This window comes from Amphiura filiformis, chromosome 10 (assembly GCF_039555335.1).
Source record: "Amphiura filiformis chromosome 10, Afil_fr2py, whole genome shotgun sequence".
In the NCBI taxonomy this organism is placed as follows: domain Eukaryota; kingdom Metazoa; phylum Echinodermata; class Ophiuroidea; order Amphilepidida; family Amphiuridae; genus Amphiura; species Amphiura filiformis.
In genome coordinates this window covers 28,531,056-28,552,888 of record NC_092637.1, presented here as the reverse complement: position 1 = coordinate 28,552,888, position 21,833 = coordinate 28,531,056, and the positions used below count along the sequence as shown (strand labels likewise).

Here is a 21,833-nt window from a genome sequence, read left to right as displayed (position 1 = left end):
GAAGATGATGTTCAATGAAAATACGTTATTAAAGAAGCAAGTTATTTTTGCGAGGAATTCCAAAAATATATATTTGATATTTAACCTTCGACTTTTCTTTACAGGATTGGTCAGGTCAAGGCGGTATTGATAATCCCAAACATGCATTTGCATTGGATGTGATCAGTAAACTTGGCTGTGCATTGTCCCTTATTGCACTGGCTATCACATTAATAATCTTCTTATTGTTCAGGTACGTCAAGGATTTTATTTTGTGTGTCTTACAGCAGAACCAGAGGATGATTTAAGCACTTCCCAGCAAGTCTTGCGGTTAGCAGTAAGAGATTGCATACATCACTTTAGATCTGAAATCGACCAAGTAATAATGACACACGGGCAATTCTAAAACAACATCTTTTGCACATAGTTCAATGGGATTTGAAAAGTAAAGTGGCAGTTGAAACTCTAGTGACAACACTTTTACAGTGCATGATGGGGCTTCCTTAAATCATCCTCTGCAGCAGAACGTTGGTTTACAGTTGACCTTTTCGGTATATCCCATAATTCCTTGTGTTAAGACCCCAGATGTCGTCATTTGACGTCACGCCGATGCGCATGTCGTTTAGCGAAAATCGCTACTACGCATTGCAAGTCGGCGTGACGTCAAATGACGCATCTGGGGTCTAACGCAAGAATTTATGGAATTTACCGAAAAGGTCAATTTTTCTTACAGCGATTATAATTGGTTAATTACCGTACGCGATATATTCATCTGAGTGACCAATTAAAATAAGTGATATGAAATTTGCAGGTTTTTTAAACTGGGGCATGTGGGGTGCGGGTACCGATTCCTCCAACTGCTCAAACTGTTTCGGCTCGCTTCGACCTCGCTCGGCGTAGGTCTAATTGGTAGCCCCAGAATCCCCCAACTGGGTACATTTCCTCATTCTTTATTCTTTGGTATTTTTTTTCTTGGCAACTCATCACTGCTTCAAGTGACTTGTAGCAGTGATGCCTTGTCAAGAAAAAAAACCTCATCGTTCAGGAAGGAATGTTTGGCATTCTTTTTTCATCGTTGTTAATGTTTTTGAATGAATTAATCATGATTTCTAGACTTCCAATCAATAAATTCAAATATAAACATTGCTCTACAAGACAAGCATGATTGCATGACAGTTTAAATAATTCAATTTTAACCCCATGAGCACTACCTGCCGATCTAACATTGCCTCTGATTGGTCAATTACATGATATCTTCACTTTAATCACCAATCAGAATGGAACAGTGCAAATAATTCACCCCAATTTTTTTGTGGTGGTGAAATTATTCTAACAATGTTGCTGATTGGTCCAATTGAAAATGAAAACTTCTTTTTGGCCAATCGGCAGGTAGTTCTCATGTTATGTTTTTGTTTTGTTTTTTGCAGACGACTGAGGAACACAAGACCGCGGCACATCCTAATACATTTCTGCGTTTCTCTCGTCTTTCTCTACTTCATATTTTGGCGGAATTGACGCATCTAAATCGGCCGTCGGCTGCACCATTGTGGCAGCATTACTTCACTACTTTACGCTGACAACCGTGGCTTGGATGGGAGTTGAGGCTAGAAATATGTATCTTACGTTGGTTAAAGTGTTTGATGCAGAGACGCCTAACTTTATGGCTTGGGCATGCGGAGTAGCATGGGGTGCGTATCTCAGATGGAACCAATACTAGGCTTGTTTGTACTTATTTTAATGCATTTTTCATGCTGATTCCACATATGGACATGAAAATTTACAATTCTAAAAGTTTTTAACGAAAATGTGGGACTTGTCGACAGTCGACTCCTAAAGGGTGAACCAAACCTGCCTGGTTATCACATTAATCAGTGATAAGGTTATCTCTGAATTTAACAGGTGCTAATTAATGAAATAATATTAACACATCAATTTATAGCACCTGTCAAATTCAGAGATAACATTGTCACTGATTAATTTGATAACCAGGCAGTTTTTGGTTCACCCAGAAGAACTGCTCTGGCGGGGCTTCCTCTTTAAAAGAAAATATGTCCGCTAAATCAGGAATATGTTTAAAACAAAAATTAACATGGTTAGCAAAGTTCTTTGTATCTGATCCAGAATTTTCACTTACTTGTGTACGTTTCAACAACACCTGTTGTCTTTATCAACACTTGATGGGTAGTGACTGCTACTGACAACCGACGCTAGAAGTAGTTCCAGCGTTGATCTTGGAGTTGCCAGTTGGTTTTCCTCCAAGGGATTTTTTGGATCCCTGTTTCAGAAACTCATCAAATATGTGAGATAGTTAACACCCCCTTGCGTCCAATTGTAGACTATACGGCAGCCATCGGTTATAGTACTTCGAGATGGCTCGCTGATATTTTAGGTGCCTTGGTCGGTAATACTCAACACCATGTTAAGAATTCCAAGCAATTGTCGGATGATCTTGCTAAAGTGGTTATTGATGAGGAAGATATTCTCAATTCCCATGATGTCGTGAGTTTATTCACCAACACACCCATCGACCAAGTGTTAGACATTGTTCAAAGTAGACTGGAGAAAGAAAACGTGTTGCGAGTTTACAACAAAGAAACGGGCTTTAAGTTAACAAGTAAGGATGTGGTAGAACTTCTTGAGTTCATACTAACTACCACATATTTTACCTTTAGAGGTAAAATTTACTGCCAGCTCTTTGGTACTGCGATGGGCAGCCCCGTATCTCCGATTGCAGCTAACATATTTATGGAAGCTCTTGAACAGCAGGCGATCGCTACGGCACCTTTAGATTGTAGACCGAAGCTATGGCTGCGTTATGTGGATGATGTGTTGGAAGTTATTAACAAAGATTGCGTCCAACAACTCACCGACCACATCAACCAAGTTGACAAATCAGGGTCAATAAAGTTTACATTTGAACAGGAATCCCAAGGTAGCCTACCGTTCCTGGACACGCTGATAGTGAAAAAAGAAGACGGCACCGTAAAGCTACTGGTCTATCGTAAGCCAACACATACAGACCAATATCTGAACTATGAGTCTCATCACCCGTTACATCAAAAACTTGGTGTGATACGCACATTGTATAACAGGAAAGACAGCGTTGTGACTGAAGAGGAGGAGAAAGTGGAAGAAGAGGAGAAAGTCAACGAAGCCCTTAGAACATGCGGGTACCCTGATTGGACCTTTAAAAAGGTCAAAGACCAGCTACAGTGCGTTAAGCCCAAGAAAGTAAACAAAAAGACTGATGACAAAACCAGAAGCAAAGGCATGGTTGTGCTTCCCTATGTTAAGGGTGTTACAAAAAGAATTTCTCGAGTCATGAAGAGTTACAACATTTCTACTGCGATGAAACCGCACGACACACTCAGAAAACAGCTGGTACATCCTAAAGACAAACGCGATCCCAACAACACCACGGACGCGGTTTATAAGATCCCCTGCAAGAACTGTGATTTGTCCTACATAGGCGAAACAGGTAGAAAGTTTGGTACGCGACTGCAAGAGCACAGAAGTGAGGCGGAGAAAATGAGCAAAACGGTAACCACCAGAGCAAGTAGAAAGGAATCGCTATCAACTACGCACAAGTCAGCCATTACTGATCATGTCGTCGACAAGAATCACATCATTGACTGGGGAAGCTGAGGTCATCGGCACGGAGCAAAATAGATACACTCGCTGGATAAAGGAGGCTATAGAAATAAGAAAGAGGAGGGGCACCACCATGAACAGAGACGAAGGACAGTACCAACTATCTCACATATTTGATGAGTTTCTGAAACAGGGATCCAAAAAATCCCTTGGAGGAAAACCAACTGGCAACTCCAAGATCAACGCTGGAACTACTTCTAGCGTCGGTTGTCAGTAGCAGTCACTACCCATCAAGTGTTGATAAAGACAACAGGTGTTGTTGAAACGTACACAAGTAAGTGAAAATTCTGGATCAGATACAAAGAACTTTGCTAACCAGTTTACTATACCGATCCTGATGAATCTGTTCAAAAATTAACATGTTTTAATTACTATGCTTACTATTTCTTCATTGCAGGAGTGCCAGTACTAGTCACTGTTACTACGCTCAGTGCAGCATTTCATCACTACAGGAACAAAGACTAGTAAGTTTGAAATCAAAGTTATGAAATATTAGGGATGTGTTGAAATCTTACACATCCCTAGAAAAACAACATCACATAATATAGAAGCTCATTCAATAATGATGTCAAATTCCTGTATAACCTGAGACGGGTAAACGGATACCCGGGAGATACTAACGGTACACTTGATACCCTTGTGTCCAACCGGTGCAGGAAAGTTTTACAATGAATATAAGAACAACGTCAGTGGTGTAGCGTGAGTTATTCTAGGGGGGGTCCGACCCTGGACCTGAGGGGGGGGCACAAGCCGTTTCGGCAATTTTCATATTTGATTACCCATATGACGCTACGCCACTGAACAACATGTTTACCATATACATTTTGATATTTCATTTGTATTACAGTTGTTTCCTATCACCTGGACCATCGTTGTATTTTGGTCTCCTTCTGCCAGTCGTCTTAATTCTCATTCATAATTTCCTGACCTTTGGCCTCGTGATGCGTCGCCTTCTAAGAGCTAACCTCGGTGGTACACTGAAGGAGAAGAATCGGTTCCATCATCTGTCTATGCGGTTACAGGTAAAGAAAGGTTCTTGGGACTGTGTTGGCCTAATAATTGGACGTATATCCATCCAGAATCGTCTTCCAAATTCATTTGCTCCCCATAAAGTTAAAAAATCACCACCCTTCAAGGTTCCAAAAAATCTATACCCCTCCGTCAGACGGTCATATTTTACGGATCATCTATCATGCCTAAAGGTCATGCTAAGCTACAATCTTGGAAATAAGTACTTGGAACGCTTGGCATAAGGCTACTCTGCCGTAAAGTCCGTGCAGAATTTCTAATGATCATGGAAATGACGTATATTGTGCTTGGGAACAAACATGACATCTACAACAATGATTTCCCCTTCCCCCCTCCCCATCAATCAATGTTGGACACATTGGGAAACCGCTGAAGACGTTGGCATTTCATGGGAGAAAGGGGTGACAGTTTTTTCTGTTATTTACACGCAAGCGTTCCAAGACTTATTTCCAAGATTGTAGCAATAAAAGTTTGAGCGTTTTCGAAATGTTTTGTAGAACATTTCACTGCCGTACAAATTAGTTCCCAAAAACTGAGCGCCAACAATATTTTGTCCGGAACGACTCTAATCGACAACAAATCTTGCCCTACTCTCTATATCAAGTCTGCACGGTACCACGTACCTCTCAACTAAATAAAAGCAAGTATCAAGTTATTCGGGAAATGATGATAAAAAATCGAAAGTTATTTTTGTAACTGAAAACCTTAACATTCCAACAGTTTTACATCACAAGAAACCTTAAACATTACAACAGCTGTCACTCACGTTCTTCCAAACTTTGTAGGCCCTACATGACTTCTTTTATTTGTCTTCTCTTCGCAGAATGCTTTAGCCATCTCGGTCCTTCTGGGTCTGACCTGGGTATTCGGGTTCTTCGCCATCGATGACGCAACCTTCGCCTTCCAACTCCTATTCTGCCTCTTCAACGCCTTCCAAGGAGTCGTTGTCTTCCTCCTCTTCTGTCTTCGTCAAGAAGACGTCAGGAAGACATTGATGCCATATTTCAAATGGGTCAGATGTCCTCAGTGGTCTATCCCAAAATGGAAGGCTGTACCATGGAAAGTGACAACGACGACAACGGCTTCCAATGGTATCGTACCACCATCGTCACCGACAAGCAAAGATCAAGACACAACTCTGGATATGGCTTCGTCCACAGACATGTCTTTGTCAGAAGTACGCACTCCACTTCGATCATGATTAAGGATCGGATTATAATTAACATTTTAGTGAAGCCATTAAAATCAAAAATCAGTGGCGTGGCGTGGCGTGGCGTGGCGTGGCGTACTGGCGTACCCATGCAGCTTTTCGAGACCAGATTCTGGTTTGGGCACAAAATCACAAATGTAACGAAACCTGAATTGCGCGGACAATTTGTTTGGAAAGTGGTTGCCGGCTGAAAAATATTTGAATATATTTTTTTTTTGGCGCCATTAATACTTTTTTTTAAAAGATTCTTATGGAATTCTATTCCATGTATTCGATTTCGTGTTGCACATTATCAACTGAATTGCCATTAATTAGATAGAGCGTTCTCCCGGAGATGAATACTGACGCTAGGGATACGCCCAGTAGTCAGTGGCGGCGGAATCATTAGAAGTAGAAGGCGGGCATATTTTGTTCCGATTTTACTAAGACATTATAACTCACGGGTTTATTTTAAAATGCTCACTGCAATGAGTTCATAATATACGTGTTTCGAAGGAAACAGGTATATTTTTAACTCATTGCAGTGAGCATTATCTACGTGTTTCAAAGGAAAAGTCTGTAAATTTGACATTTTTGAAATGTTTTCTTTTTTACATTCAAATTGCTTTAAGTTGGGGAAATAAAGTCTTTTTAGTGTTAGTGTCTTTAAGAAATCGCTTCTGTTTTACAGGTAAAGAAACGTTTTGTGCGCGGTCCAGAAGTAAAGCATGTTGACAGTGTTGTGCATGTTTTCTTGTCGATGTCATGTCATTAAGTTAACAGTGAACTAACAATAATCTACTTCGTGTAAAAATATTGTCGATAGAACTTTATATTTTGTGTTTAATAGTGTAAAAATATGAAGATAGATATGCAACTGAAAATGTAATTTTTGTGTAAAGTGGACAATTCCATTTGAAATCCAAACACCCCTCATGAAAGACATAACGTTAATCGTCCACACAGGGGTGTAGATTTCAAATGGAGCCACCCATCCGGGTAACCCCAATTGAAATTCACACTCCCTGTGTAGAAGATTAAGGTCAAGTCTTGCGCAGGGGGTGTATGGATTTCAACTGGAATAGCCAACTAAGGTAAGAGGTGTACATTGTTGTTATTTTACTTTCATGTACAAAATGCAATACAATATTTAAGATCAATAAATAATGTCTTTAATTTATGCTCATTTATTATTGTTATCTTAATTATATTTAATGAAGTGATGTTTCTTATACGATTAACATGTCGCTATAAAGAAACACTCAATTTATAATGTGATATTATCGCCAGCGATGAAAATTAGACCATCAGTGTCCCAAAATCATTTGAAATGAAACACAAAATTTATTTACGTCGTCATATACCGTAAAAATTCGCCTAATGGCGCACACGGGTTCCTTTATCTTGCGGAAAATTTCATGTACTTGCACTAAAAATCTGAACAAGAATTAAGGGTCCGTGGCCTTATTTGCTGGTGAGATTTTTACGGAAGGGCACTTTTAGTTTGTGCCTAAAATTTCATTTATGTGATTGTCAAGGGAGTCCATAGCGCCATTAGGCGAATCTTTACGGTATATACGCACTCTCGAATCCGGTGTGCACATTGGCGTGAGTATTATTTATCAGCTTGCTTGTGCGAACAAAAATGTATATGCACATTTGACCAGAGATGATTTGACTCATTTGGAAATCAGACAAAAACCCAAAAATATGCTGTCAAGATTATACTAACATCAGTTATAGTTTCCTGGCAAACTTTTTTATTTTGTGGTCAAAACGTTTTATAATTTTGTCGGGTTATATAAATGTCAAAAAACCATTAAAAACTTTTGAATGAAAAAACGCTATAATATGTTTCAAATAATGTCAATATGCTGTTGTAAAATACTTTTTCAAACGTTAAAAAAATATTTTGTCACCATTTAAATAACATTATATTTTAACCTTGTATGTTACTCACAAGCCAAGTTATAGGTGAAACTATAAACATGTCAGCCATTTTGAAATTCCAGATGGCCGCCAAACGAAACTACTTACAACTAAGTTAATGGCTTTTATGGAATCATTGGTATCACAAACATGGGTATTGCCATCATTTTTAACCTTGTATGTTGCTCACAAGCCGAGATAGGCCTGGCAAAATATAGACTAAATCCTCCAGTCTCGAATATACACACGGCCGTTACACTGTGCTGTACTCGAACGAGCCGCCGCCATGTTTGTCCGCCATTTTGCGAGTGAGAGACCGAGGGACTCAGGCTATGGCAAAATAAAGTAAAAAATGGCGGCCATTTTGAAATCCAAGATGGCCGCCCTCTGCAGCATCTCCAAAATTGGCGAACATTTTCCTGTTCCTAGACATGTGTAGAACATCTCTAGATAGGTGGCATCTTCTAATCATAAAAATTCTACGGATTTTCACTTGCTTCCCTACTATTATCAAGGTGGTATGTTTTGCTGCAACTTTTTAAAATGTTAAAAAAAGGTTTTTATTTAAACGTTTTCTGGCAACCGTTGTGTATCATTTGTGAATGCTATCCAACAGGTTGGAGGCTGCAGTATAAAAAACTATTAATCCAAATCCCCGATCCAAGCATGCAAGATCGAGCACCGAGCACCAGTGTTGAATCAAAAGTTTTCAACTTCAATCATTAGTTATCCACACAGATGACCTTCCATGAACGAATACCGTATTTCTTTATGTTTATAGCTTTAATTTGTATAAAAATGTATGTTGTAATTCGAGTATAAATAATGTGGAATAAAGTCTTTAATGTACAAATTAAACGTATCAGTATTTTGTTTTATTCTTTCCAATATTTTTATGGTCGGCACAGGGGGTGGGGTGAGCACTGACATGGTACAGATATGTGCAGTGGTCAAGGGTCCCTTGAGACTCTCTCGCATTCTGAAGACCCCCACCCCCACTCCCAGTTCGGTATCATGCTCATCATTAGCTCTAATTGAGTAAAAAAAAACCAAATTGTAGCTCCTCAGCCAATATTTGGACAAATATAAAGGGCATTTCGTGATCCACAGCCTCACCCTCCACACTTTTCTCAAGAAAACATGGCCTATAGAGTAGAAAGAGGTGATGAATCGGAGATGCTTAATGCTATCTTCAGTACATAGCGAAAAAAGCATGAAAAAATCAAAATATACCCAAAGACTTTCCTAACATATACATGCATTCTGCGCGCGATAAAAAAAAAGTAATTCGGCCTAATGCTGAGCTATTAAAAAAGTTATAAGATAAGATGTAGGTCCGACAAGTGATGAAGCTATATAACAAGATACAATTTCTGAACTGAACTTATGTACAAGAAAGAAAAGATTAGTCGCTATGAAATAAAAAAAAAAAGGTGATGAATCGGGATCAGACGCTTAATGCTATCTTCAGTAGATAGCGAAAAAAGCATGATAAAAAATCCAATTATTTAAGACTTTCCTTAACACGAATTAATTCCGTAAGACGCTTAATGCTATCTTCAGTAGATAGCGAAAGAAGCATGATAAAAAATCCAATTATTTAAAGACTTTCCTAACACGCATTCTGCGCAGCTAATGCTGAGATATTTAAAAAAGGTCTAAAATGGAGAAAGATGCAGGTCCGGAACGTGATGAGGCTATAATACAAAAATAAAAATTTCTGAACAGGACTTCTGTACAAGAAAGCTACATGATGAAATAAAAATATAGAGCAAAAAATGGCTTATACAGTACAAAGAGGTGATGAATCGGGATGAGACACTTAATGCTGTCTTCAGTAGATAGCGAAAAAAAGCATGAAAAAACAAACAAAATATACCCAAAGACTTAAAATAGAGAAAGACGTAGGTCCGGAACGTGATGAGGCTATATGAAGATAAAAATTCCGAACGGGACTTACGTACATGATGTACATGAAAGGACAAATTAACCGCAACATGATGAAATAGAAAATATAAGAGTGAAAAATGTAAAAAATAGCCTATATAGTAGAAAGAGATGATGAATTGGAATCAGGCGCTTAATGCTATCTTCAGTAGATAGCGAAAAAAAAAACATGAAAAAATTCAAAATATACCCAAAGACTTTCCTAACATTCTGCGCGCGTTAAAAACGGCATTCAGTCTAATGCTGAACTATACGAGAAGAAAGTCTTGGTCTGATTTAGGAGTCTTTTTATTTTTTGGGATTTTGACCAACTTCACCAAAAATATTTGAAATTTGGGCGAAAATCTGGCTTTTTTATGATTTTGTTGAAAATTCAGAATTTTTTTTACCATTTTTGGTGCAAATTTCTCAAAGTTGGTCGAAATTTAAAAAAAAAAAAAAAAAAGCGGCTCCTAGATATTTTAATCTAGTTTTAAAAATTAATAAAATTTGGCCCAAGAATTTTTTTGTCACGGTTAACGAAAAAGAAGTGTGCCAAAAAAACCCCAATTTTTTGAAATTTTGGGCCAAAAATGAGCATTTTGGCCCAAATTTGACCTCACAGATGAACTTATCAAGTCTTTGTCATATAAGTATGTATACTTTTATATACTTTACAACAACAATTTAGCAGTTATGAGGCCCGAAAATTTCCATAATTCCAGGGTTCAGACCAACCTTAAAATAGAGGAAGATGTAGGTCCGGAACGTGATGTGGCTAGAATATAAAGATAAAATTTCTGAACGGGACTATAGAAAGAACAAACGTAGCCGCTACGTGATGAAATAAAAATTTGGAGCAAAAAATGTAAAACGTGGCCTATACAGTAGAAAGAGGTGATGAATTGGAATCAGGCGCTTAATGCTATATCTTCAATAGATAACGAAAATAAAACCATGAAAAATTCAAAATATACCCAAAGACTTTCTTAACAGGCATTCTGCGCGTGTTAAAAAAGGACACTCGGTCTAATGCTGAACTATATTTAAAAAAAAGTCTAAAATAGAGGAAGATGTATGTCCGGAACGTGATGGGGCTATAACATAAAGATAAAATTTCTGAACGGGATTTATGTACAAGAAAGAAATAATTAGCCGCTACGTAATGAAATAAAAATTTAGAGCAAAAAATTTGAGACGTGACTATACAGTAAAAAAGGTGATGAATCGGGATGAGATGCATTCTGCACGCGTTAAAAAAGGGCATCCGGCCTTATGCTGAACTATATATTAAAAAAGTAAAAAAAAAATGCCGTTACGTAATGCTCATTTATTATTGTTATCTTAATTTACAACGTGGCTTATACAGTATAGAAAGAGGTGATGAATTGGAACCAGACGCTTAATGCTATCTTCAGTAGATAGCGAAAAAAGCATACAAAAATCAAAATATACCCAAAGAATATTTCCTAACACGCATTCTGCATGCACGCGTTAACAGAGGGCATTCGGCCTAATGCTGTGCTATTAAAACAAGTCTAAATAGAGAAAGATATAGGTCCTGAACGCTTACTTTTAAAAGAAAGGAAACACAACAAATGATTAGAAAGTAAATGTATTTATTTCTGAATAATTTGAAATAAACATGTTAAATGTTTAGAATTTGAATACTCCCTATATGTTGATACAAACAGGGAAATGAGCTAATTTGATACCCAAGGTGTCTTTTTGATGTTGCAGACATATAGATACTGAAGAAAACATGCACAAAAGTAACAAGAATCAATTAAAAAGTGGTGATTTTTATCAAATTAGTGCAAACTCACTCAAACAATAATATTACTAATCATAAACGTCTAAGGATTTGGCTGAAAAGGACCCTAAATGGCGATGCCTTCTGAAAAAAGTACCTCTTTTTCAAAAAGACGTCGCCGACGCTGTGTGATGATAAACATACCCTTTTAGACGTTTTTCTTGGACACGGGTGCGTAGCAAGTCAGGTAGTGAGTGACCCCCCCCCCCCCCCGGGGCTCAGGCCTCGTAATTATTCTGATACCTGTCGATGTCCGTAATTTAATTTCAAATCATCTTTTTCCTGATGCTCATCATATTCACACTCATCAGCTATTTTTCACAGGTACGGGGGTTCACTTGGGATATCATTTGGTACGCATGCTCGTCACAAAAAACGTCGAATTTAATCCTCGACGTTAAGGCGACGAAAAAAGAAAACCCTCTTCTACGGCCGGGCCCGACCGACCCAGACTTTGAAGAAATTGGGGGAAAATTTTTCCTGTAAATGAATGCCGACCCAAATTTCGGAAATTTCAGGAACAATTTTTTTTTTTGTATTTTCTCAAATTGCAAATTATTTACAGACCGACCGACTCTTCTTGAAAGGTCCGTCCGCCCGTAGAACAGTGTTTCTTTTTTTTTATCGTCGTATCGCCTAAGGGCTGCACTTATTCGCAGACTGATTGTCATAAGGTGAAATAGATGGTTCTGGAGATGGTTATAGAGATGTTACCCTTGCACCCTCAATACATCCTTTCTTTCCCTCTCACCCTCAATCCATCCCTCTGCCCTCTCTCTACTCTCCTTCATTTTTCTCCCTCAAAATGTTCTTTTTCTATTCAGTTTGCCAATTATTCCCTGATAAATATTACATTAAACAGCTTTTGAATGGATTAGGCAGCATGGTGAACTACCCGCAATAGCTTCGATATCTCTTGGCACCGATGACGGTGAAATCGTTCTTTCCCTTGACCGAGCTGTAGAAAAAGTCATGGGAGTCACAGTGGTCGCAGCGGCTGGGAATTCCGCTACAGATGCTTGTCGAACTTCCCCCGCTAGAGGAGAAAAGGTTGGCCTAAAATAATCACTGGGCTATCCCAGTTTAAGTTCATACACCCCCTGGAAGACACGACCTTAATCTCCCACCTGTGGGTTTCAAATGGAATCATGCATTCAGGCAACCCCATTCGAAAACCACAGTCCCTGTTTGCAAGGTTAAGGTTATGTCTTCCGTATTGGGGGTGTATAGCCTTCAACTGGAACATCCCATTGTTGATTTCTCATACCGACGAAACATATCAATTTGTAAGCGCTCTTTAGCAAAGTCATTGTCCATTGAATTTACAACCGTATGACAAATCAGGCGAAAATAGTAACCGTTTGCACAAGATTTGCAATTTGAAGAGACTTGGCCCATTGCTCATTGCAATGAATCTATAGTAGGCCTAAGATAGCATTTAGAATCTCATCCCTAGTCATTGCATCTTTCTACTCTACACTGTAAAAATGGTGTCTTGGCAGAAGACACAAAACAAGACAGGTCTCATGAAGCCGGTTTTGAGACGCGTTTATATTCAAGACAGGTCTCATGAAGCCGGTTTTGAGACGCGTTTATATTCAAGACAGGTCTTATGAAGCCGGTTTTGAGACATGTAATTACAGAGACATGTCTTGGGTAAATCATGTCTTCATTCAAGACACCACTTGTATAAGACACGTTTGTATCCAAAACAGGTCTTGTGAAGCCAGTTTTGAGACATGTAATTACAGAGACATGTCTTGGGTACACTATGTCTTTGGCAAAGACATGTCTTTGGCAAAGACATGTCTTTGCCAAAGACATGTCTTTTTGCAAAAAGACATGTCGTAGCTTATGTATCATCTCTTGCCCGCTTCGCGCTAAGAGATGAACACTATGACTCATCACCGTGGTGTTGAATAGCCATCAAGTGTATTTGATAGCATGGTGACACGTACTTCAAAAGTTATCTTTAAAAGTATGGTCTTAAAAAAGAAAGTGCCGAAAATTCTTGTGTATTTCCTTAAAAATATATAATCCGTGGTGTTAAATAGCGTTTGCCCTGCGTTTTATCATCCATGGTTTTGTTTCCTATTATTTCAACTTAGTATAATATTTAGGATTTAGAGGAGGTCCTCCAAACACTAGTACTCTTCACAATAATTATTTGTTACCCAATTGTTACCAAATTTGTTACCGAAATTGGTGTGATAACCTATATTGTTGGACTGGTAACTTATTCCAAGACGCGTCTCCAATTGGTTGCGTGTGATATGTCTCCATTCAAGACACACTGGTTTTAAGACGTGTTCTACAACATTAATCCATGCGTCAAGTTGGACTGGTAACTTCTTCCAAGACGCGTCTCCAATTGGTCGCGTGTGATATGTCTCCATTCAAGACACACTGGTTTTAAGACGTGTTCTACAACATCAATCCATGCGTCAAGTTAGACTGGTAACTTCTTCCAAGACGCGTCTCCAATTGGTCGCGTGTGATATGTCTCCATTCAAGACACACTGGTTTTAAGACGTGTTCTACAACATTAATCCATGCGTCAAGTTGGACTGGTAACTTCTTCCAAGACGCGTCTCCAATTGGTCGCGTGTGATATGTCTCCATTCAAGACACACTGGTTTTAAGACGTGTTCTACAACATGTCTAAAGATAGACATGTCTTATTTAGTGTCTTGATCTCAGGCATCAAGTAGGACTGGCAACTTGGTCCAAGACGCGTCTCCAAATGAACATGTGTGTTGTGTCTTCTGTCAAGACATGTTTGCTATGATGAGTCATGACACAGAATAATATATGTGTAATTAAGACATGTCTAGGGAGAAGACGCTATGTGGTTTGACGTGTCTTGGGAAAAGATACCAGATAAAGACACGTCAAATTTAAGACGTGTTTATTTGCAAGACACCCTTTTTACAGTGTAGAAGTAACGTTTTACATTTAGTTCTCTAAATTTTACTTCATCATGTAGCGGCGAATTTTTTCTTTCTAATACACCAGTCCCGATCAGAAAGTTTAAAGCGACATTACATATTCATCACTTTCCGCATCTGTCTGTTTCTCTATTTTTACCTCTTTTTCCTCATTTTTTTAAATATCGTAGCGCGCCAAATGGCGATTTTTTTAAACTCACGCAGAGTAGCCGTGCGCGTTTTAGGATTTTGTTTCGCTATAATAGGCCTATCTACTGAAGATAGCATTTAGAATCTCACCCTGATTCATTGCATCTTTCTACTCTGGAAGTAACGTTTTACATAATTTTCTCTAAATTTAAAGCGATTATCAAATATAATGTACACTCTAAATTTCAAGGGTTTAAAATAAATCCTAAAGGATTGTGATCAGGGACCGTTTGCACAAGATTTGCAATTTGAAGATACTTGGCCCATTGCTCATTGCAATGAATCTATAGTAGGCCTAAAATAGCATTTAGAATTTTATCCCTAGTCATTGCATCTTTCTACTCTAGAAGTAACGTTTTACATTTAGTTCTCTAAATTTTAACTTCATCATGTAGCGGTGAATTTTTTCTTTCTAATACACCAGTCCCGATCAGAAAGTTTAAAGCGACATTACATATTCATCACTTTCCGCATCTGCCTGTTTCTCTATTTTTACCTCTTTTTCCTCCTTTTTTTTAATACCGTAGCGCGCCAAATGGCGATTTTTTTAAACTCACGCAGAGTAGCCGTGCGCGTTTTAGGATTTTGTTTCGCTATAGGCCTATCTACTGAAGATAGCATTTAGAATCTCACCCTGATTTATTGCATCTTTCTACTCTGGAAGTAACGTTTTACATAATTTTCTCTAAATTTAAAGCGATTATAAGAAAAAATGTACACTCTAAATTTCAAGGGTTTAAAATAAATCCTGAAGGATTGTGATCAGGGACCAATCAAGTATTAGATTTAAAATTAAATCTTAGGCCTACAGATTTAAAATTATTTTTTTAAATCTATTTTTACCTCTTCCCCCCGCCTTATTTTTTAATAGCGTGGCATTAGGCCGAATGCCGATTTTTTTAAATCGCGCAGAGTAGCCGTGCGTTGAATTTTTTCTCTGTTGTGCCTATCTACTGAAGATAGCATTTAGAATCTCATCCCTAGTCATTGCATCTTTCTACTCTAGAAGTAACGTTTTACATTTAGTTCTCTAAATTTTTACTTCACCATGTAGCGGTGAATTTTTTCTTTCTAATACACCAGTCCCGATCAGAAAGTTTAAAGCGACATTACATATTCATCACTTTCCGCATCTGTCTGTTTCTCTATTTTTACCTCTTTTTCCTCATTTTTTTTTAATACCGTAGCGCGCTAAATGGCGATTTTTTTAAAAATCACGCAGAGTAGCCGTGCACGTTTCAGGATTTTGTTTCGCTATAATAGGCCTATCTACTGAAGAAAGCCTATCTACTGATTCATTGCATCTTTCTACTCTGGAAGTAACGTTTTACATAATTTTCTCTAAATTTAAAGCGATTATCAAATAAAATGTACACTCTAAATTTCAAGGGTTTAAAATAAATCCTAAAGGATTGTGATCAGGGACCAATCAAGAATTAGATTTAAAATTATTTTTTTTAATCTATTTTTACCTCTCTCCCCCCCCCCCCCTTATTTTTTTAATAGCGTGGCATTAGGCCGTGCGTTGAATAGCCGTGCGTTGAATTTTTTCTCTGTTGGGCCTATCTACTGAAGATAGCATTTAGAATCTCATCCCTAGTCATTGCATCTTTCTACTCTAGAAGTAACGTTTTACATTCAGTTCTCTAAATTTTTACTTCACCATGTAGCGGTGAATTTTTTCTTTCTAATACACCAGTCCCGATCAGAAAGTTTAAAGCGACATTACATATTCATCACTTTCCGCATCTGCCTGTTTCTCTATTTTTACCTCTTTTTCCTCTTTTTTTAAAATACCGTAGCGAGCCAAATGGCGATTTTGTTTAAATCACGCAGAGTAGCCGTGCGCGTTTTAGGATTTTGTTTCGCTATAATAGGCCTATCTACTGAAGATAGCATTTAGAATCTCACCCTGATTCATTGCATCTTTCTACTCTGGAAGTAACGTTTTACATAATTTTCTCTAAATTTAAAGCGAATATAAGAAGAAAAAATGTACACTCTAAATTTCAAGGGTTTAAAATAAATCCTGAAGGATTGTGATCAGGGACCAATCAAGTATTAGATTTAAAATTAAATCTTAGGCCTACAGATTTAAAATTATATTTTTAAATCTAATTTCCCATTTTTTTTAATACCGTAGCGCGCCAAATTACGATTTTTTTTTAAAATCACGCAGAGTGGCCGTGCGCGTTTTAGGATTTTGTTTCGCTATAATAGGCCTATCTACTGAAGATAGCATTTAGAATCTCACCCTGATTCATTGCATCTTTCTACTCTGGAAGTAACGTTTTACATCATGTTCTCTAAATTTAAAGCGATTATAAGAAAAAATGTACACTCTAAATTTAAAGGGTTTAAAATAAATCCTAAAGGATTATGATCAGGGACCAATCAAGTATTAGATTTAAAATTTAATCTTAGGCCTACAGATTTAAAATTATTTTTTAAAATCTATTTTTACCTCTCCCCCCTTATTTTTTTAATAGCGTGGCATTAGGCCGAATGCCGATTTTTTTAATCGCGCATAGTAGCCGTGAGTTGAATTTTTTCTCTGTTGGGCCTATCTACTGAAGATAGCATTTAGAATCTCATCCCTAGTCATTGCATCTTTCTACTCTAGAAGTAGGCCTAACGTTTTACATTTAGTTCTCTAAATTTTGACTTCACCATGTAGCGGTGAATTTTTTCTTTCTAATACACCAGTCCTGATCAGAAAGTTTAAAGCGACATTACATATTCATCACTTTCCGCATCTGCCTGTTTCTCTATTTTTACCTCTTTTTCCTCCCTTTTTTTAAATACCGTAGCGCGCCAAATGGCGATTTTTTTAATCACGCAGAGTAGCCGTGCGCGTTTTAGGATTTTGTTTCGCTATAGGCCTATCTACACTCTCAGAACATTGGTTAAAAATTTTAACCAACTTGGTTAAAATTTTAACCAACCATGTATTTACAGGTGAACAGCCCAACAGTTGGTTATATTGTTAACCAACCTGGGTTGGTTAACAATATAACCACAGGTTGGTTAAAAACATTGACCAACTACTGGTTAACATTACGGTAACCAACCAGTTGGGCAAAGCATGTTGGGCAAAATGGGCAAGTATAACCAATAGTTGGTTAAACACTATGAATGGGAAGTTCATTTCATTACCGGTTGTGGTGTTAGTTGTCGTCGATAAAGCATCGTAAGTCTTGCTCACAGTCTCGGCCTCGCACACACTTAAACTAAGTGTTATACCCGATGAAATGATATACTTTATAATATAATTTCTACCTTCAAATGTCTCCAACAGATCTTGAAGACCCCGATCCACAGCTTTGCAGCAAGCCACTCATATCGGCCATCTTGTTTTCTGAAATGCATTTTTGCCCAACACAATGACCAATCGCAGTTCGCAAAGGAACACCGTGTGACTATGGTTGGGCAAAACCATACTTTGCCCAACTTTATTGGCGGGAAAAGGATGTTTTTACCAAGGTTGGTTAACTTTTAACCAACATTGTGTAAATACTATATTGACAGGTTTGACCAACCATGTATTAAACTGTATTTTGCCCAACTTCAAGAATCTTAACCAGTGTTGGGCATTTTTTAACCAACTGTTTTCTGCCCACTCATTTTTTATCCAATGTTCTGAGAGTGTACTGAAGATAGCATTTAGAATCTCACCCTGATTCATTACATCTTTCTACTCTGGAAGTAACGTTTTGCATCATTTTCTCTAAATTTAAAGCGATTATCAGAAAAAAAGTATCTCTAAATTTCAAGGGTTTAAAATAAATCATAAAGGATTGTGATCAGGGACCAATCAGGTATTAAATTTAAAATTAAATCTTAGGCCTACAGATTTAAAATTAATTTTTTAAATCTATATTTACCTCCTCCTCGAGGCCTCCCCCCCTCTTTTTTTAATAGCGTGGCATTAGGCATGTTAGGCCGAATGCCGATTTTTTTTTTATCGCGCAGAGTAGCCGTGCCTTGAATTTTTTCTCTGTTGGGCCTATCTACTGAAGATAGCATTTAGAATCTCATCCCTAGTCATTGCATCTTTCTACTCTAGAAGTAACGTTTTACATTTAGTTCTCTAAATTTTTACTTCATCACGTAGCGGCGAATTTTTTCTTTCTAATACACCAGTCCCCGATCAGAAAGTTCAAAGCGACATTACATATTCAATTATTCATCACTCAACACGTGGGCGTGATTTCTGACTGTAAATCGAAATAGTTCAACAAATAAACACTTAGATAACGCTTTTTTGTGATTTACCACAATTTAGCCAAATCGGCTAAATTAGCTGAATTCGGCATGCATGATTCTCTGCAATTTACCTCAATCTTCTGGGATTAAGCAAAATTCGATGTAATCTGGCAGAATTTAGCAGAAGCTTGAACGATTTACCATAAATTTGCAATATCTTTTGTGATTGACAGCACCTTGGACTAATTTGCGATACAAGGTATCCCTGAAAGAACTGTATCGTCGGAAAGTTAATTAAGCTCATGGTTTTTGGCATATTCAGTTAGAAGCTAAAAATCCAGTGTTCAGAGTACACAATTTCACAATGAAAGTAGTATAGATCGTCTTCCCTCTTTCTTTCCCTTTTCTCTTCTCCTTCCCTTTTCTCTTCTCCCTTCCCTTTTTTCTTTTCTTCTTTCCCCTTTCTCTTCTTCCCTCTTTTTTCCCCTTTTTTTTCTTCTCCTTCCCCTTTTTTTTCCCTCTTTTCTCCCCTTCCCCCCTTTTCCCTCTTCTTCCCAGTTTTTTTTTTGTATCCGGGGGCTTGCCCCCTGGTTACGCCACTGGTTATACATTTTGAATTTTGACAATGACCACCATACCGTTCGTGAAATATAAGAATTTAACGAAAATCCCTCATTTTCGAACCTTTCCACGGATTCAAATAATCACCGCTGAACTGTATTCGGAGTGCTAATCACTGCACATTATCAGCGCATTTGGCGTCTATTGTCATTGATAGAGGAGATCCGTGGAACGGGCTGAAAATGAAGTATTTCGTTAAAATCTTTTAGTTAAATACGAAGCGGTCAATTGTCAAATTTCAAAAAGTATGTGATAGCTGATATATTCTCCAACCACATCAGTTATTTAGTTACGTTAAGTTGTTTATGCGTTAAAATAAAAAAAAATCAGTTTCTGACGATACAGTCCTTTCAGAGACACCCTGTATATCCCAGTACATTAACCCCCTACAGACGAATCAAACCAGCCTAGTCATGGTCAGGATTTGGTCGGCCATGAGTGGGTCCCCGCAGCACCAAACTGGTGTTGTGACTGCCCAATTGGGTGGATTAAAGCCGCTTAAAATTCGATGTTAGATTCTTTTGTGTTGTAAACTGTCATCATTCTTTTGTCTACGTGTAACACGGGTGATAGAATGCAGTTTAAAATACCCTCCAAGGCCGCATCATTTCACATTTTAGGTGAGATGGAGCCGACGGGGACCCAAATATAGCTGCCATTGAGGTGTAGGAATGCGTGAAATTGGATTCGTCTATAGATGTTGCCTACAAAATTACACGGGGAAACATCAATTCATTTTCATAACTCGTTTTATTCATGAAATCTATATAAATCTGTATAGAATTAGGGATTTTTGCTCATATTGCACTACTAATAAGCTATTATTTTTTTATACGAGAATCAGATACTAACAATAAATTACTATAAACCAGTCTACCCTACGTGCTTTCGACAACAAATACTCCCCGGGAATAATTTTTTTGTCAAGAAAGGAAAAAAATAATTCGTAATAGATTCAGACTTCCTTTTAATTTTTTCTTTAATTCGATGTTGAATAAGTCCTATACTTTCAATAGTGTACGTTATTCGTTGTGCTAAAGTGATGTAAAAATTGAAAAAAGGCCCGATATAAACACAAAAATCTATACCTTTTTATGGGCCAAATAGTGTAAAACTGCAATTTAGCCCGGCAAACACAAAATATCAACTTCACTTTGGGCCAAAATAGTGTTAATTGAAATATTGTCGCAGTAATGCATGGCCAAAATGAAGCCCACTGAGTCAGTGGGCATCATTTTGGCCATGCGTTACTGCGACAAGGCACTGAGAATTGAATACATGAGTGGAAGAAGGGCCCAACTCCATTTTTTGGCAAAAATGAGTTAGACCCAGCATTTTATTGCCAGCAGACTGTTCTTCCTTGTGTGTGAAAGATGAGCCAAAATCCACTCTCTAAATAGTCTTCCATGTACACTTAATCATGGTTTTCATGGAAGAAAGGCCATGTATGTAATATTGTATGTTCATGTATAAAAGGTCCCCTGAAGATGAAAACATTCTGTCTATAAAACTTTTCCAAAGTTTTTTCTTAATATCTCAAAAACAGTTTTGATGGAGTTGGGCCCTTCTTCCACTCAGGTATTCAATTTGTTTTTAAGTTTGCCTCCTAGACCCCGATACACCACTCACCACTGAACATGTAAAAAAATACTTGGACCCCCAAAAGCATTTGGACAAAGACCACACTTACAATCATTATGATAGAAGGTACAAAATATTGCATAACATTTTTAAATTGGTCCACTGAATCTAATATTATTAAAAATATTAGGACAAAAAATGTCTCGGATTCAAAGAGCGTGCAGAAAATCACGTTTTTCTTGTGTTTTAAATTTTTCTCATGTTTTTTATATATATTTTCCAGCAAAATCATCAAAAAGTCGGAAAATAATTGAAAAAAACATTCGCGACCCCACCCCCTCAAAAACAAAACACAAACCCTACATTGTATTCATTTCTAGATTACACATATACAATAATAAGTCAAGAGATTTAATTCCGCTTCAAAATACAGATCGCAAAAGAAATGCTATGCTCACCACTGTATCCTGAACAAAATAATGCTAAAATTAAAACCAACAGCCAATACATGTACTGATTTAACTAAGACTTCGTTTGTTGAAATCAGTTGAGAATTTAAAAACGGTGACCTAAAACCAAGGATGGAAAGGAATCAAAAGTTGATAAAGTCCCATTCAGTTATCCCAGCGCAAGTGTAAAAAAAAACAAAATTGTTTACGTCTAATTTATATACTGTCATTATATAAACTAGGCGGTTACCTGTATCTCGCGGTTTTCGGCTATCATAATTATTGGCTTTCGCAGATCTCAGAATCAGGGTGTGTCCTTTGGC

At 37.6% G+C, this 21,833-nt stretch overlaps 1 protein-coding gene and 1 non-coding gene across 2 annotated transcripts in view; one reads left to right on the top strand and one right to left on the bottom strand.

The window, feature by feature from the left end:
* Positions 1-5,920, top strand: part of LOC140162702 (uncharacterized) — a 59,719-nt gene extending 53,799 nt beyond the window's left edge. The window contains 6 exon segments of the mRNA XM_072185974.1: positions 105-232; positions 1,407-1,481; positions 1,483-1,667; positions 4,028-4,094; positions 4,478-4,652; positions 5,483-5,920. Of these exon segments, the coding sequence (XP_072042075.1) occupies positions 105-232; positions 1,407-1,481; positions 1,483-1,667; positions 4,028-4,094; positions 4,478-4,652; positions 5,483-5,860 (1,008 nt within the window). The 3' untranslated portion in view covers positions 5,861-5,920.
* Positions 5,921-13,283: 7,363 nt separating this feature from the next.
* LOC140163346 (small nucleolar RNA U3) lies at positions 13,284-13,504 on the bottom strand. The gene has a single exon (XR_011860421.1). It is a non-coding gene; the product is annotated as a small nucleolar RNA U3 (small nucleolar RNA).
* Positions 13,505-21,833: the final 8,329 nt, after the last annotated feature.